At 53.6% G+C, this 14654-nt stretch overlaps 1 protein-coding gene across 1 annotated transcript; it reads right to left on the bottom strand.

Moving 5' to 3' along the window:
* Nucleotides 1-364: 364 nt before the first annotated feature.
* On the bottom strand, nt 365-12676 carry UNC5CL (unc-5 family C-terminal like). Its single transcript, XM_061195086.1, has 9 exons — nt 12615-12676; nt 8550-8995; nt 7726-8026; nt 6722-6984; nt 5909-6010; nt 5446-5513; nt 4478-4578; nt 4213-4326; nt 365-2050 (listed from the first exon to the last, which is right to left on the bottom strand). Exons 2-9 carry the CDS (start codon nt 8932-8934, stop codon nt 1828-1830), a joined length of 1557 nt encoding a protein of 518 aa, XP_061051069.1. The 5' UTR covers nt 8935-8995; nt 12615-12676; the 3' UTR covers nt 365-1827.
* Between the last annotated feature and the right edge of the window lie 1978 nt (nt 12677-14654).

Raw genomic sequence — 14654 nt, 5'->3', positions numbered from 1 at the left:
AAGGTACCAGCCTGGAGTGGCTGGCAGCCCCCGATGCGGTGGGAGGACTAACAGAGAATGGATGGGGTTAGGGGAAGAGGGGGAGGGGGAGAGGGCCCCACCCTGACGGCTTGCTTCTAACAGAAAGGGAAGAGAACCTCCCTGATTTACCACGCTGGAAGCACAATCTACAAAATGCTTCTCTCCAGCCGGCCCCCATCAGTACAATGTTTACCACATAAAACCATTCATACCCACATTCAAATTTATCAGTCTGAGCAAAATACAGCTAGTAACAAAGAAAGGCAGTTTTCATATTTTATTATACAATGTTGTTCATCATAGAAAAAACTTTAATATTTTTTAATTAAATACAGAAGAAATTGTTAGTGTTGCCAGAGAGATCATTTGTCTGCCCTTGAAAAAATTAACAACACCTGTTTGCAAACAAAAGAATTGCTTAAATTGAGTCAAATCCTTTGTTCTCTTTTCAGGACCCAGACTACTGATTTATTTTCTATACAGTGTCTAACACGCAGTAGGTGCTGAATAAAGAGTTGACTGAATGGGATGTTCTTTAATCCCTATCCTCTATTTCCTGACCCTAAAGTGGATCTTGACTCATGGGGTAAAATCCCCACCCATCCATTCCTAGGGTAGACCAGTGTCTTTCAATAGCCTTTGATCCTTAACCGTGGTTTAGAGACACTTACCTGAGGGAAATGACTGAGGATTTCAGAGAAAGAAAGAAACACACAAGGGCAGGTACACTAAGTAGGTATAGACAAAAAGATGCTAAGGCCAGGAGTAAAAGAGAGACAGATTCAGGGATGGAGCCACTGCAGGGGCCAGCGACAGCAAAATGAAGTCAGAGAGACTTAAAACTCACACAGTTCAAGATAAAGAGATTAAAAGGTTGGACAACAATAATAATCTTGAAGTTTCTTTTCAGCTTTGATGTTTTATGACAGAGATAATGGCACAGAGAGAGGAAGACAAGGCAAGGATGGGAGGATAAAGAGACAAAGGAAGTCAAAGGAGACAGGTGGACAGCCAGCTATGACTGTCCATCTTTAGATCTGGCCTTGAACCCTTGTCCTGCTCTCACCTCACACCCAGCACGCTGGGCTCCTGCTCTCACCTCACACCCAGCACCCCACGCTCACCCGGCTCCTACTGTAAGTCCAGTCACATCCCTGCCTTCCCCCACCTTAAGATCTCACTCTTTGTAAATCATCTCTCCTACATCCTCCATGATGCTTTCTCACTGCTCCAGCCCATACTCAGCTCCCTCCCTTCCCAACTCCTAATGCAGGTACAATTCATACCACATCCACATCCCCTAACCACAGGGCATGTGCTGCTGGTTTAGTGTTTGCCCTCAGCTCCTACGAGGGCATCTTGGTTCCCACAGGAGAACTGTGGTTTCCACAAGGCTCCAAACCCGACCTCATATATTCCAGGAGTCCCCATGATACCCAGTCCAGTGCCGGGTATCACTAAGTGCTCAGTGAATACTTGTGGACTAACCAGTCCCCAAGGGGTGCCAACAGGGCAGCCTAACAGTCCATTGGTCTATTAAACAGCTTCCCGGAGGCTGGCCACGCTGGGGCCATCTCCTGGGCTCCTGCGCCCCCTGCCGGCCAGGAAGAGATCTGCACGCAGGACGACGTGGGCCGAAAGGGTGGTCCTGACCCGAGGAGGCGTCCGGACTCGCTGTGGCCCCAGGCACCGTCCAAGGGTCCTGATGAGGTCGGTGGGCACAGCCAGGAACTGCAGCTGTTTTCTTCCTAGGTGTAGGGGCACATCTCAGTGGACAGAGCTCCACCCTGCCCCATAGCGGGGCTCTCAGAGCTTCTCATCCAGCTCCAGGCCCTGGTTCTCCTGGGCGACCCAGCAGACCCGGGCTGGGCTATCGCTTTGCGTCCCCTTCAGGTAGTTCTGGATGACGGAGGCGCAGTCCAGCCGCTCCATGATGGTCATGAGGTAGTGCAGCTCCTGCAGGCTGCCGTTCTGCTCCTCAAACAGCTCCAGGATGGCTGCCGCGGGGCTGCGCTGGCAGGACAGGAACCTGGTGGGGAGGGTGCGGGGAGGAGGTGAGGGGGGGGAGGAGCACTGCAGGGAGATCCACCCCCTCCCCCAGCTCTGGTCCTCATCCTGCTCTTAACTGCCTTCCAGGGCACTCGGGATGGTGGGAGGGCCCAGGACTTGAAATCGGAGATGGCCCTGGCTCAAAGCCTACGCCCCTCTAGGCCTCAGTTTCCTCTTCTTACACGAGGGCTTGGGTGAGCGGACCTCTAAGGTCGCTTCCAGCTCTGATGTTCTGTATTTGCCTTCTCTACCCCCCACCCCCAGCCCAAACACACTCTCCCCCAGCCCCCCATCCCAGGCCCCATCCTACCCACCACTAAGGAAACAGTTGCTTCCAGGTGTGACCCTCCCCTGCTCAAAAACCTTCCAGAGTCTCTTTCACCTACTAACCAAGCCCCCTCCCCTGACTTTCTGGCTTACCCACCACTTGGCCTTGCCCTGTTTTTTCTGACCTTTTCTCCCTGCTCCCATCGTGAAGCTTCCTTCTCACCTTAAACACACCAGACCCACCACCTCCTCTGCTCCTCCCCCCAAACAGGAAGGTGGATCCCCTACTTCCCCAACACCTGTTTCTGAAGCCCTCATTCCCACCTCCCAGGTGGAGGAGACCATTCTGCATCCCTCAGTTCAGACTTCTGGGCATAGCTCCCACAAGTCTTTATTATTCTTTTTTATTTAATTGAGATATATAGTTGACCCTTGAACAACACCACTTTGAACTATGTGGGTCCACTTATATGCAGATTTTTTTCAACAGTAAATACTACAGTGCTACCTGGTCCCTGGTTGGTTGAATCTGTGGAGGCACAACCGTGGATATGGAGGGCCGACTATAAGTTATACTACGATTTTCGACTGCATGGAGGGTCACACCTCTAACTCCCACATTGTTCAGGGGTCAACTGTAATTGACATAAGTCTTCATTATTCTTGCTTCAGCCATTTTGTGTCTCTGTTTTCAACTTGCTATGCAATATGGGATACATACAGTAAGGTCAAAGGAGCACTTGCCTTGATTTTTTTAAGCTCTCTGTATCCCTTACTAGAGGGTGACCTCCTTGGTTCTGGGACCATATCTCATTCATCCTGTATCCCAATGCTTAGCATAGGTTTTCCAGGACTTAGAAGGTACTTGATAAAGGTTTAATAAATGGGTGATTTTAAAATCTACCCTATTTTCCAGATCCAACTCTAGTCCCATCTCCTGGGTGAAGTCTTCCCTGACCACCCGTCATCATCCGGGTGCTGGGGCTTAGCTCAGAATTGGTTTACTGATCTCTCTTGAGACCATGGCTGCGCTGTCCCCACTACTGCTAATGTTTATTGAATTAACCTGTGCCAGGCACTCAGCTACATGCTTTATACACATTATCCTATAGTCTGCCGTTCTGCCCCTCAGGGCACAGCATGTCAAGCACTCAGTATGTACCAATGACTTACATGTTAACCGATCCATTTTTGAATATTTATTGAACCAATATTTATGTATTGAACACCAGCCATGAGCCAGGCATCATTCTAGGTACCAAGAACACAGTGATAAAATAGAAAGATGTGGGCTTCCCTGGTGGCGCAGTGGTTGAGAATCTGCCTGCTAATGCAGGGGACACGGGTTCGAGCCCTGGTCTGGGAAGATCCCACATGCCGCGGAGCAACTGGGCCCGTGAGCCACAATTACTGAGCCTGTGCGTCTGGAGCCTGTTCTCCGCAACAAGAGAGGCCACGATAGTGAGAGGCCCGCGCACCACGATGAAGAGTGGCCCCCGCTTGCTGCAACTAGAGAAAGCCCTCGCGCAGAAACGAAGACCCAACACAGCCAAAAATAAATAAATAAATAAAAATAGAAAGATGTCCAAAGCCTTCCTGTGGAGTCCGTTTCACTTCCCCTGCTCCTCTCCCCTGGCCTTTTCCTCTCTCACCTGCCGTGTCCTCTCCTCTTGTAGCCATGAGAACGAGGACTGCTTGGCCCAAACCAATGAGATCATTGTCAATGAAATCAACCCCGTTCTGAGAAATAGGGTGGGGAGTAGCCGCTCCCTGACTTTTAAGTCACTCTTTTGTGAATGGTCCAGTCTCCAAGGGGTCCTGAGAACACCCACCCCAGTCCACCCTCCCCCCCTGTGCAGACCTCATCCCTCTTACCGGATTTTCATACCACAGAGCCCCAGGTGGGAGGCCAGTCGTCGCCAGTCATTGCCAGTGATGCTGTTTGGCTCCAACAACATCTGCAGCCGCTCGAAGAGCTCTGGGGGCAGCCTGAGGCAGGGGGAAAGGGTGTCCTTGGAGGGGAGGATCAAGAGACCCAGCCTGGTTCCACAGACACCTCAATGCCGTGCTCGCCCTGCAAGCCCAGGGGCAGGAATCCCAAACATCCCCCGGGCAGCAGCTCAAGCAACCACCACCTCACCTGTTGCATGGGGGTGGCTGGGTCACAGGGGGTGGCGCTGTCCAGGATTCCTCCTCCGATGCCTGGAATCTGAGGATTTCCATGTACTTGGTCTCCAAGCCCTGAGCCAACAGAGGGGCAGGGAACACACTTAGGGATCATGAGACATCCCTCTGAACAAGAAGCCGGGGCACCCATCTCCATGCCTCGTGTCTCTCCTTCAGCCTGTCACCGGAGACACTTAACCAGGAGACACAGCCCCACCCCGATCAACACCCTCTACCCTCTGCTTCCCCAGCGCCACAGCCTTCAGCCTTAAGTTTGCTCAGAGCTCTTTGGGACCTGGGACATGAAGACCAAACAAGGTACATCCTAAGACACCAGGAGAAGTCCTGGGTGGGGTCAAGGGCAGGGGAGGTCATCTAATAATAGAGACACTGAACTTGGGCATACGTGCCCCCTTCCTCCATTCCTCCTCTCCTTGGTTCCTCCTCCCCAAGTGATACCCCGAGGGGTATCTGCCTACTCTCCAGTAAGATGCCACATGGTTCCCCAAAGACTCTCCAATCCTGATTTCTTCATGTCTTCCCTCGGGAGAGTGGGATCTCTAACTCCCTTCCCACCTACTCAAGACCCCCTTCCTGGGTCACTCTCCACCTGAAGATACACAGCACCATCTCTCAGATGTAGACAATCTGTCCAGAAAGAAACCACTTCTCTTTGATGCCCAAGTTCCTCCAGGTTGGAAGAAAGGGTTCATGTAGCGTTTGGTTCTTTTACCCTCCTGCTAGATTCATCCAGGGATAGACAGGAGAGTCAAAGATGGAGGGTAACTTGGGGGCCAGGCAGTCCCTGCCCCTGGAAGAATGCCCTCTTCACCGGCTTGATTATGTGATTAGAGCCATACTTCCTAGGCACCAGACCCTCGCCCACTTTGCCCAGGACTCCCCCAGGCCCTGCCCTTCCTCTGCCCCTCAGCTCCAACTCACATCCTGGAAGGTGTGCATGGTGACAATGATCTCATTGGTCAGTGCTGAGCAGTCCTCGTTCTCATTGGCTACAAAGAGGAGACATAGCAGGTGAGAGAGGAAAAGGCCCAGGAGAGGAGAGCAGGAGAGCAAAAGGGACTCCAATGTAAGGCTTTGGAAATCTGAAGCAGCTGCGTAGCTCCCCATCTTTCTCTCTGCAGAGATCTGCTGAGGAGACCTAGCAGGTGAGAGAGGAAAAGGCCCAGGAGAGGAGAGCAGGAGAGCAAAAGGGATTCCAATGTAAGGCTTTGGAAATCTGAAGCAGCTGCGTAGCCCCCCATCTTTCTCTCTGCAGAGATCTGCTGCGGCCCCTAACCTTTAAGAGAGGGTCTGCAGGCATGGCCGAATGAGGAGCTGTATGGCTCCAGGGTGACCAGGAGGGGAGAGGAGAGGGCAGGAGGTAGACACGGGGCTCCTGGGCTACCTGCTTTTCTCCGGAAGCAGAAGGAGCGGAAGGGGCACTTTCCATGCCAGATGTGCAGATGGGGAACCAGCTGGCAACTGCTGTCGTCCACGTTCTCCCAACCTGGGGAGGGGGCAGACAGACAGAGGGCCTCAAGAGGGGAGACTTCCACAAGGGTTTAAGGAGGTCACCCTGTGGCAGGCACTGTGCAGGGTGCTGAGGGGAGGGATGGGGAGGGAGCAAAGGCAGGAGGGTGACTCAAGTGGATGGGAGGCCCCAGAGCTTGGGTGGGGACCCTGGGAGCGGTCTTCCTTCTACCAGCACCCAGACTCCTCCCCCCACCTCTCCACCCTCCCCTTCAACCCCCTCCCTCCCATCCACTAGCCCAGATGCAGCCACGCATGCGCGCCCTGTCCACGACCCCACAAACACCCTTAGCCCCACTGTCAACTCCCGCAGCCGACCCACAAAAGAACGAGGGAAGAGAAGACTGGGCCTCCCCCTCCGACACCGGCTCCATCCAGGTGGGACAAGAGAAGCCTCCCGCTCTGTCCCTGCCCCTGCGGGTGCAACGCCTCTCCTCTCGCCGCCACCCACTTGGTTCGGCTGGCCTCCCACGGAGGGACCGGGGCTTCCTCAGCAGAGGGAGCAAGTGGGAAAGCCGGGGCCTCCAAGAGGCAGCAGCAAGAGCCAGAAGGCCCCCTTGAAGCTGCTGCCTGCCCAGGAATCTCAAAAAGAAACTCAAGGCCCCCAGGTTTCCACCACAGGGGAGGCGCAGACCCTTCCCTCCAACGGGCTCCCCGATGCGCCGTCGCCTGGCCCTGTCCCCCTCACCCTCGGAGATGTATTTGAGTTTCAGGCACTGGTCCCCTCGGGCCCCGGTGAAGTCGAAGAGCTGGCAGGGCCCACGCAGGCGCCCGCCGTGCGGCTGCTCATTGGTCACAGCCCACCGCAGGGCACAGGGCGTGTTGTTGAGGAAGTAGACGCGCAGCTGCAGGTGAGACTGCCCGGGGGCCAGCGGCGAGCAGAACACGGCCAGCTGCAGCCACTTCCGGGCTTCCCTGCTCACAGCTGCCTCCAGCACACAGGTGTAGAGGCTGCGGGGAGAGACGGTGGCCGGGACCGTGCACAGTGGGGCAAGGGAGGCTGGGAGACCAGCCCACCTGCCGCCGGGCTCCCACCGCACCAGGGGCCTCTGTGCGGGCTCCCAAAGAGGCGAGGAGAACATTCCAGGGCATGTAGGGAAGAACTGGGGTGGAGGGGTCGGCCAGGGGGAAGGAACGTGAGTCATGGCACAGTGACTGTCCCTGGGTCGGGAGAAGAGCCAGCATGGGAAAGAAAGACGCTGGGCTCAGGGCCACCATGCATGGCCCTGCTCTGGTTAGTGGGTGGCAAGGAGACTGGGAGGCAGGGGGACCTAAGACCCTAGAGAGACATAGCTAAGGACAGGCGTGCCATGGGCTAGAGTCTCAGAGAACTGGAGGGGCAAAGTGCCCTAGACAGCTTGGGGACAGTCCTGACCAGGGGCACAGGGAAGAGACAGACAATTTTAGAGACAGAGGTGGAGATGGGACAGGCCCCATCTAGACACAGGACCAGGGTTGGGCTAGACCCTTCTAGACAGGCAGAGGGACCACGGTGGGACGTACGGTCCTGGATGGGGTTGGAGCAAGATAAGCTGCCATAGGCACCAGGACAGAGGGACTGGGGAAGGACAGGGGAATACGGGGTTTGCAGGCCATCTTGGACAGATAAAGGGGCAGTCCCCTACAGAGAGGTGACGATCAGGCAGACAAAGAAAGGGGGCAGGAAGTACAGGCTGACGGGCTGGTGCCTACCTGAAGTGGGAGAGGTGGATGCGACATTCATCCCGGGAGGTGTGGTCTCCCGGCTGCCCCAGCGGCTTCCAGGCCTTGGCGTCCAGCAGGGTCGTGTTGCTGCTGTAGGTACGGGCTTGGCTGGGCTGCTGGGCACAGTGCTTGAAGGTGAGGGTGCAGGGCTTCAGGAAGGAGGCCCCATGGGGGCCACACGCCACCACGGGGCTCACCAGCCCCTGGGCTCGGGACAGCGACGGAGCGTCTGACAGATCCCACACCAGGATCAGTGCCACCCGCTCCTGGCGGCCCACAGACACAGCACCTGGGGAGGGGGAGAGCTGAGATGGGCCCAGCAGGCAGGCACAGCCCTGTGGCAGAGGAGGCCAGGCCAGAGTGGGAGAGGAGGTGGGGCGGGAGCCCAGGAGCGGGCGTGCAGCAGGGCACTTGGAGAGGCAGTGTGGAAGGAGAACAAGGTGATTGTGACTGACTTGGGATGTGACCCTGAGCAAGTCGTCCCCTTCTCCAAGGGCTGCTGCCAGCTCGCTCAGGGCCTTGTGTGAATTTGCAAAAGGTGCTCTTCCTCCAGACATTTTACTTCCCTTTATGGGAGAATTGTCATAACACACTGTTCACTAAAACAAGGCCCTTTACCTCCACCTGCCACAAAACTGTCATAAAAAATATGTAATATATCCATCTTTGGAGTCAAGAACGTCATACTAAACATATAAGCAACTTTCAAAATTATGAAGATGTCTCTGAATGGTGCTCCCTTGGAGTTGGTGCCCTTGTCCAATGTGCAATGTGAACAACTGTACGCTGAGAAGGAAGCTGGGTGCTGTTACCTGGCGGGATGAGCAGGGAAATGCCAGTATCCTGGAGCATCAGGCAGCCACCGCGGTGGTCCACCTCTCGAGCCGAAAACACCAACAGCTTATGCATCAGCTGTCGGATGACAGTCTGGCCTTGGGTGGGCGTGTGCAGTTCCTGGTAGAAGGCAGCCATCTCCTGCAGCGAGGCTGGAGGGCCCTCCGCAGAGGACTCACTTTCAGGTAGGGGAGTGGGATGGGAGGCTGGCTCCTCTTGGCTCTCCAGCTTCCAGCAGGTGCCCAGCAGCCGGCGAGGACAGCGCCATTGAAGGCACTGGGCCAGAAGGACAGCACTTGCCACTGGAACCCCCACCAGCAGTAGGAACTGGGCGGGTTGGAAGGAACTCTCATGGGAGCACATCCGCCTGGTCACTTGATGCTGCCAGTTCCCCTGCACCCCTGTGCCAGCCGAGGCCAAGGGCCTGGGGGGAAAAGAGGTCAGTGTCAGGTAAGCCTTTTCAAGGTCGTGGAGGCTAAGACTTGACTTCTAAGCGGCTGCAATGAGGGATCAAATTGTCTTCATCCCAGCGCACCCATGCACCCCGGTCAGATCAATTTCTTTAACAGAAATTAAAGAAATTAATTTCTTTATTAATTTCTCTCCCTCTCTCCCTCTCTCTCTTCCTTAAGAAACTGCCATGGCTCCCCATGACCTAGTACATCAAATTTCTCTCTCATGAGACAGAAAGAGCTTGGGTTTGGAGTTAGAGAATGCGAGTTCAAATGCCACCTTGGTCACTGCCTGAGTGAGCTTGTCCTATTGTTTAATGTGCCTCAGTTTCCTTATCTGTCAAAATAGCTCCCTTGATCTACATGGGCTCACATAGGAAAATCTTAAAGTAGAAAAGCAAGTCACAAAGAGCTAGACATCCTCTGATCTCATTAATGTAAACAACAAAACTATATACAACTGTAGATACATATTTATGGGTGTATAAATATAAATGATAGAGAAAGGTCTGGAGCAGTGCTCTGTAATAAAAATATAACGTGAGCCACAGATGTGCTTTTAAACTTTCTAGGGACCACATTAAAAAAGTAAAAAGAAACAGGAGAAATTAATTTTGATAATATATTTTATGTTACCCAATATATTCAAAATATTATCATGTCAACAGGTAATCAATATAAAATTACTGGGATATTTCACATTCTTTTTTCATACTAAGTCTTCGAAATACATGTGTATTTTACACTCACAACACATCGCAATTGGGATTCTCTCTACTTCAAGGACTCAGTAGCCACATGTGCTAGTGATTCCTGCCTTGGACGTGCAGGTCTGGGAGGACACACCCCAAACTATTCCCATTGGTCATTACTGAAAGAGATGAAAAATTGGGGGGCTGAAAGGTGTGAAAGAGGACTTTCTATTTTCTTAAACTCTTTTCTCTGTACTCTTTGAATCCCCCCACCAAGCGTGTATGTATATTAACTTTGTAATTCTTTTTAAAAACGAATAAAAGTGAAAAAAAAAGCCTCTCAGAGTGATGGTGAAGATGGCATGAGATCATGTGGAAATCATTCTGTAGATGATAAAACCCTGTCCAAATATGTTTGTTTATTTATGCCCCTCCTTCTGCCAGAAAGGTTGGAGCATAGTTCACAGGGATATGTAAAATACAAGAGTAACAAAAGTTAAAAGTGGAAGCAAAAAGAGAAAGAAAACCAAAGGTGGGGGCCTCCGGTGAGGCTCACCTGGTTCCCAGCATCAGACTGGGGCCTTCCAGCGACTTTCCCGTGAGGATGTCAGCTCTTCCCCAGGCCCTCCAGAATCCACTGCCTCCCCCTCCTACTTTCGCTCTTCCTCCCTTAATTTCCAACACCTCCACCCTCGGGCAAGACCAGGCTCCTCACAGCTCATTAATTCTAGCCTCTGGCCATTGGTCCTGCTGTTCTCTGTTTCATGCTCTCCTTACCTGCCTCATCTACCTGCCTGGACCCCTCCTGCTCAGGAGTAACTGCCACCCACCGTCCCGGCCCCCACTCACCAGCCCTTGACAGTCTCGCCCTCTGAAATCTCTCACCGCTGCCTCCCACCATACTAAGTAACTCTTGACCATATGCTGTCACGTGTGGCTTTCCCACTCAAATGAACAATTTCTGAGCACCAGCTGTGGACCAGGAACTGTGGGAAGCTCAGTCCTGCCAACAATGATGTCTTATTCGGCTCTCATGGAGCTTCTGAGGGCATGGGATTCATTTACTCCGAGGCTGAGTTCTGTGAGACACCATATCCTCCTTCAAAGTCCCCAGGGTCCCCATGGTTGATTCACTAGGCTCTGCACTAGTGAATCATCCCTTCACTTATGCCACCCACCCGGAGCTGAGGCCTTGCCCCAAGCCTCCTGCTCCTTCCTTGCCCAACTTCTTCCTTCCTTCTCAGGGCCCATGAAACCTAAGCCCCCTTCCCATCTCCCCCGCCAATCCCCAACAGGGGCCACAGCTCCTCTGTATTGTCAGGATGGAGCACTGGGGCGGGATCTGTTTCCCCCAGTGTCCTCATTGAAAATGTAGACAAGAAGGGAAGGCGTGGCATTGCTCCCTTGGCCTTAACATGCAACCCTGCAGACCGTGCCCCTGGCTGGGGACACAAGTGAAGTAAGTGAGCCGGCGATGCCTGAATCTGGTGGGGATGGGGGTCGGAGCCGCAGACTTCCCTTTACGTCCCATCCAATCCTTTCGGTCCTTCCATAGTAAAGACAATTGGAATTATAACTGTAATAATAATAGCTAACATTCACGGAGATTTGCTGAGCCAGTGTGTTAAAGCGCTCTACGTGGCCTAGCTCATTTGATCCTCACAGCAGCTTTATGAGCTAGCTTTTATTTTTATCTCCATTTCCCAGATAAGGAAACCAAGTTTTCTCCCCCAGGGAGGACAGAGGGTAGATTATTAAGCTACAACTGAAAGCAGAAGGGAAGGATGAGCAAAGATGACAAGAGCTTCCAGAAACACTCCCTTTCTCTCCCTGCCCCTTCTTTTTCCCCAGGGTCTCTTCGTTTCCACTTCTAGAGGAAATGAAGTTAGAAGAGAAAGAAACAAAAATAAATACAAGGAAAAATAAACATAAGGAACTAAAGGCACATCCTTGGTGCCACAACGAGTGATGCCCCCCGCCCCACCCCCTGCCCACCAAGGCACCAGCAGCAGGGGATGGGCCAGCTTTCTTTCTTGGGAAAGAAAGGAGGGGCTTGCCCTATTTCTATAGCAACAGCCTTTCCAGGGCTTCCAAAGACCAGAGTCCAAATCCCCTCCACCCCACTGGGTGGCGCAGAAGAGTCCCCTTGCCCAATCTTCCAACCTGGAAGGCCTCTCACAGGGGCCCATTCATTACCTGGCCGGAAGCAGGTTAACTCCTCCCCCAGCTCAGCCCCGCTTCTCCCAGGCTGACAGCTCTCCAGGCTGCGTTGGCCCTCACTCCATTCTCCCCTTTGCCCCAGGAAGGGGAAGGGTCCCAAATCTATTAGCACAGCAACCAGGTAAATGCAGACCTAAGCCTCCCAACCCCATGGCTGACCCTTTATTACCCAGGCCTCTGGTTTGTCTTGCCCCAGACCCTTGATCATGCTGGGTAGCACTTCCCCAAGATGAGGGTCCTTTAGGATGCTGCCATCACCTGTCCCTAGGGAGTTGCCTCCTCCAGCACAAGGATCCAGGCTCCTGCTGCAAAGCTCTGCTCATATTCTTTAAGGAAACTCTCAACCCTTCTCCCACGTCACTGGTTCTTATTGTGTCTACTCCTTGAAAGATCTCCAATTACTGAAGTACATAAAAGGTACCAGGATGGATGAGTCCAAATCTAAGTCATGGGCAGCATTCATCAGCATAGTTTATATTTCCATAGTGCCTCCCCTTGGTCCTCACACCCACTGGGCAGTGGCCCTCTCCCAAGCCCCTTCCGCCTCTCCTCCTCCAGCACAGGGTCTCCACACTCCGCCAGGCCCAGCTGAGCTGGCCTGGCTCCTCCCCTGAGCCCCAGGTGGCCCCATCGCAACGCTCACCCCACCCCCAGCTGCCCCAGGGGGTGTTCACATTACCGTGTAGGTGCTCCCAGAGGCTGCCGGCTTTTCCAGGAACAGTAGTTCCTTCTCTGAGAGAGAGGTCAGCCAGACCCCGTCGCCAAGCCAGCGGACAAGTGGAGGTGGGCGGGGAATCCAGGCAGGAGTGGCCTGGCACTTCCCGCTTCCCGGCAAAGTCCTGCCTCTCAGCTGCCCTAAGGAGGGGTGGGGAGTCTATCCCTGTCTATTGGCAAAGTCCAGCCAAGGTGAGGGAGGATCACAGGAGTCAGAGGACTAGGTCTAGTACTAGGTCTAGGACTAGTAGTCTAGGTCTGGAAGGGAGGGGACAGAGGGAGACAACCTGGGTACAGGTGAGACCTCTCTAGAGTGCCCTCTGCTGGTCAGTGGCTGTCCCCCACCAGAGACTATTAAAACAGCACAAGGTAAGAGGAACCCTAACCAGGGCTTCTCAAACTATAATGCGCACGAACCACCTGAGCGACCTTGTTAGAATGCAAGTTCTGATCCTGTTGGTCTGGGGTGGGGCCTAAGGTTCTACATCTTAGAAGCCCCCAGGTGATGCCATTGCGGCCTGTCTGGAGGCTTAGACAATACCTAGTTCTACACCCTTCCTGCACAGATATGATGGTGGAGGCACCGAGTTAATGACCCACAGCTGCTGGCGGCATTGGGGCACAGCCATATCTGCTCCCTACCCAGTGCTCTTTCCACTGCCCACAGGGATGCTGCCACTTGGGGGAGAGTTGAACTTCAGGCCGTTTGCCAGCCTGGTCCTTCCTTTGACACTCTGCCACTGGAATGAAAGCTCCCTGTGCAGAGGAATGTTTTTCCAGCCATTTGCTCTGTATCCTCAGCTCTCAGTACAGCCGGATCCAAAGTAGGTGTTCAATAAAGACTTGAATGAATGAATGGGCCAGCTGAGAGAAAAGGGGAGGCATTTTGGATCCAGACTGCCAACACTGAACCCAGTGACCCACCTGCTGGCTGTGTAATCGTAGGCTAGTTGCTCAACCCCTCTGAGCCTCACTTCCCTTGCCTGTCAAATGCACATAATAATATTTACTTTGCGAGGGATAATGATGGTCATTATTGAGCTAATAAATATAAAGTGCACACCACGAAATGGTTACTCAGTAAGTGGTAACTTGTCACTGTGGTCTGGCCACCTGCAGCGGAGGTCACTCCCCCAGCCCTGAAGTGATCATCTCCCATGGAAAATAAGTAACTGCTTCTGCTTTCGTCTTAGTTAACGATTCTCTAGCCTCTTGTCCCGGACTGCAACCCCCTCCCCTGGGCTGCCTTCCCTGGGAGGAGGGGATAAACACCTCCCAGGGGTGCCCAGGTTCCCAAAGTGGAGAGATGGGGCAAAGGAATGGTGGAGAGCAGCCAGCCTGGGGAGAGGACCTCATGTCTAAAGGACAAGCAAGGAAGAGGTGCTCTGAACTCTGATAGGAATGAAGAGCGGACGCATTGGACTTTGCTGGACAAAGCTCTGTCTGAGTCACACAGGAGGCTGGCTGCCTTTTCCTCTGAGTCATGAGGTTCTAGGGGTTTGTGAAACAACTGTCAAGCTCAACTCCAAGCCAACTAGCAGGCAATAACCAGGGGCTGTGTCCATGTCTCACGAGATCATTTCCGAAGCTGGTGCTTGCCTCACTGGGGACAGCCCCAGTTACAGCCCCAGTTCCGGGGAAATCTGAGGGTCCCCACCACCGCCGTGGACACAAAGCTGGTTCATGGGATGCAGTGACTACAGGCATGAGTAGTCTGGCAGCCTGGGGCTCAGCTGTCACAAGAGGTCTGGGTCCCACAGCACCAAAGCCTCAACAGTTCCATCAAGGGGACTCCTCCAGAGGCCGGGTCTAGCAGACCAGGGCATCCCCTGCTGAGAGGAACGCTTCCGGGCCATGCAGGCAGCAGCCTGGATTCCCCAGCCAGTGTCACCACCCTTGTCCCTGGAGAAGGGCAGGCCAGCTAGGAGCCCCACTCCACCCTTCTCCCCATCCCCCACCCTCCTCTGCCCTCCACACATCTTACATCCCCGGCACTCAGTCTGGG

Source organism: Eubalaena glacialis, chromosome 7 (genome assembly GCF_028564815.1).
Source record: "Eubalaena glacialis isolate mEubGla1 chromosome 7, mEubGla1.1.hap2.+ XY, whole genome shotgun sequence".
In the NCBI taxonomy this organism is placed as follows: domain Eukaryota; kingdom Metazoa; phylum Chordata; class Mammalia; order Artiodactyla; family Balaenidae; genus Eubalaena; species Eubalaena glacialis.
This window is presented reverse-complemented; position numbering and strand designations above follow the sequence as displayed.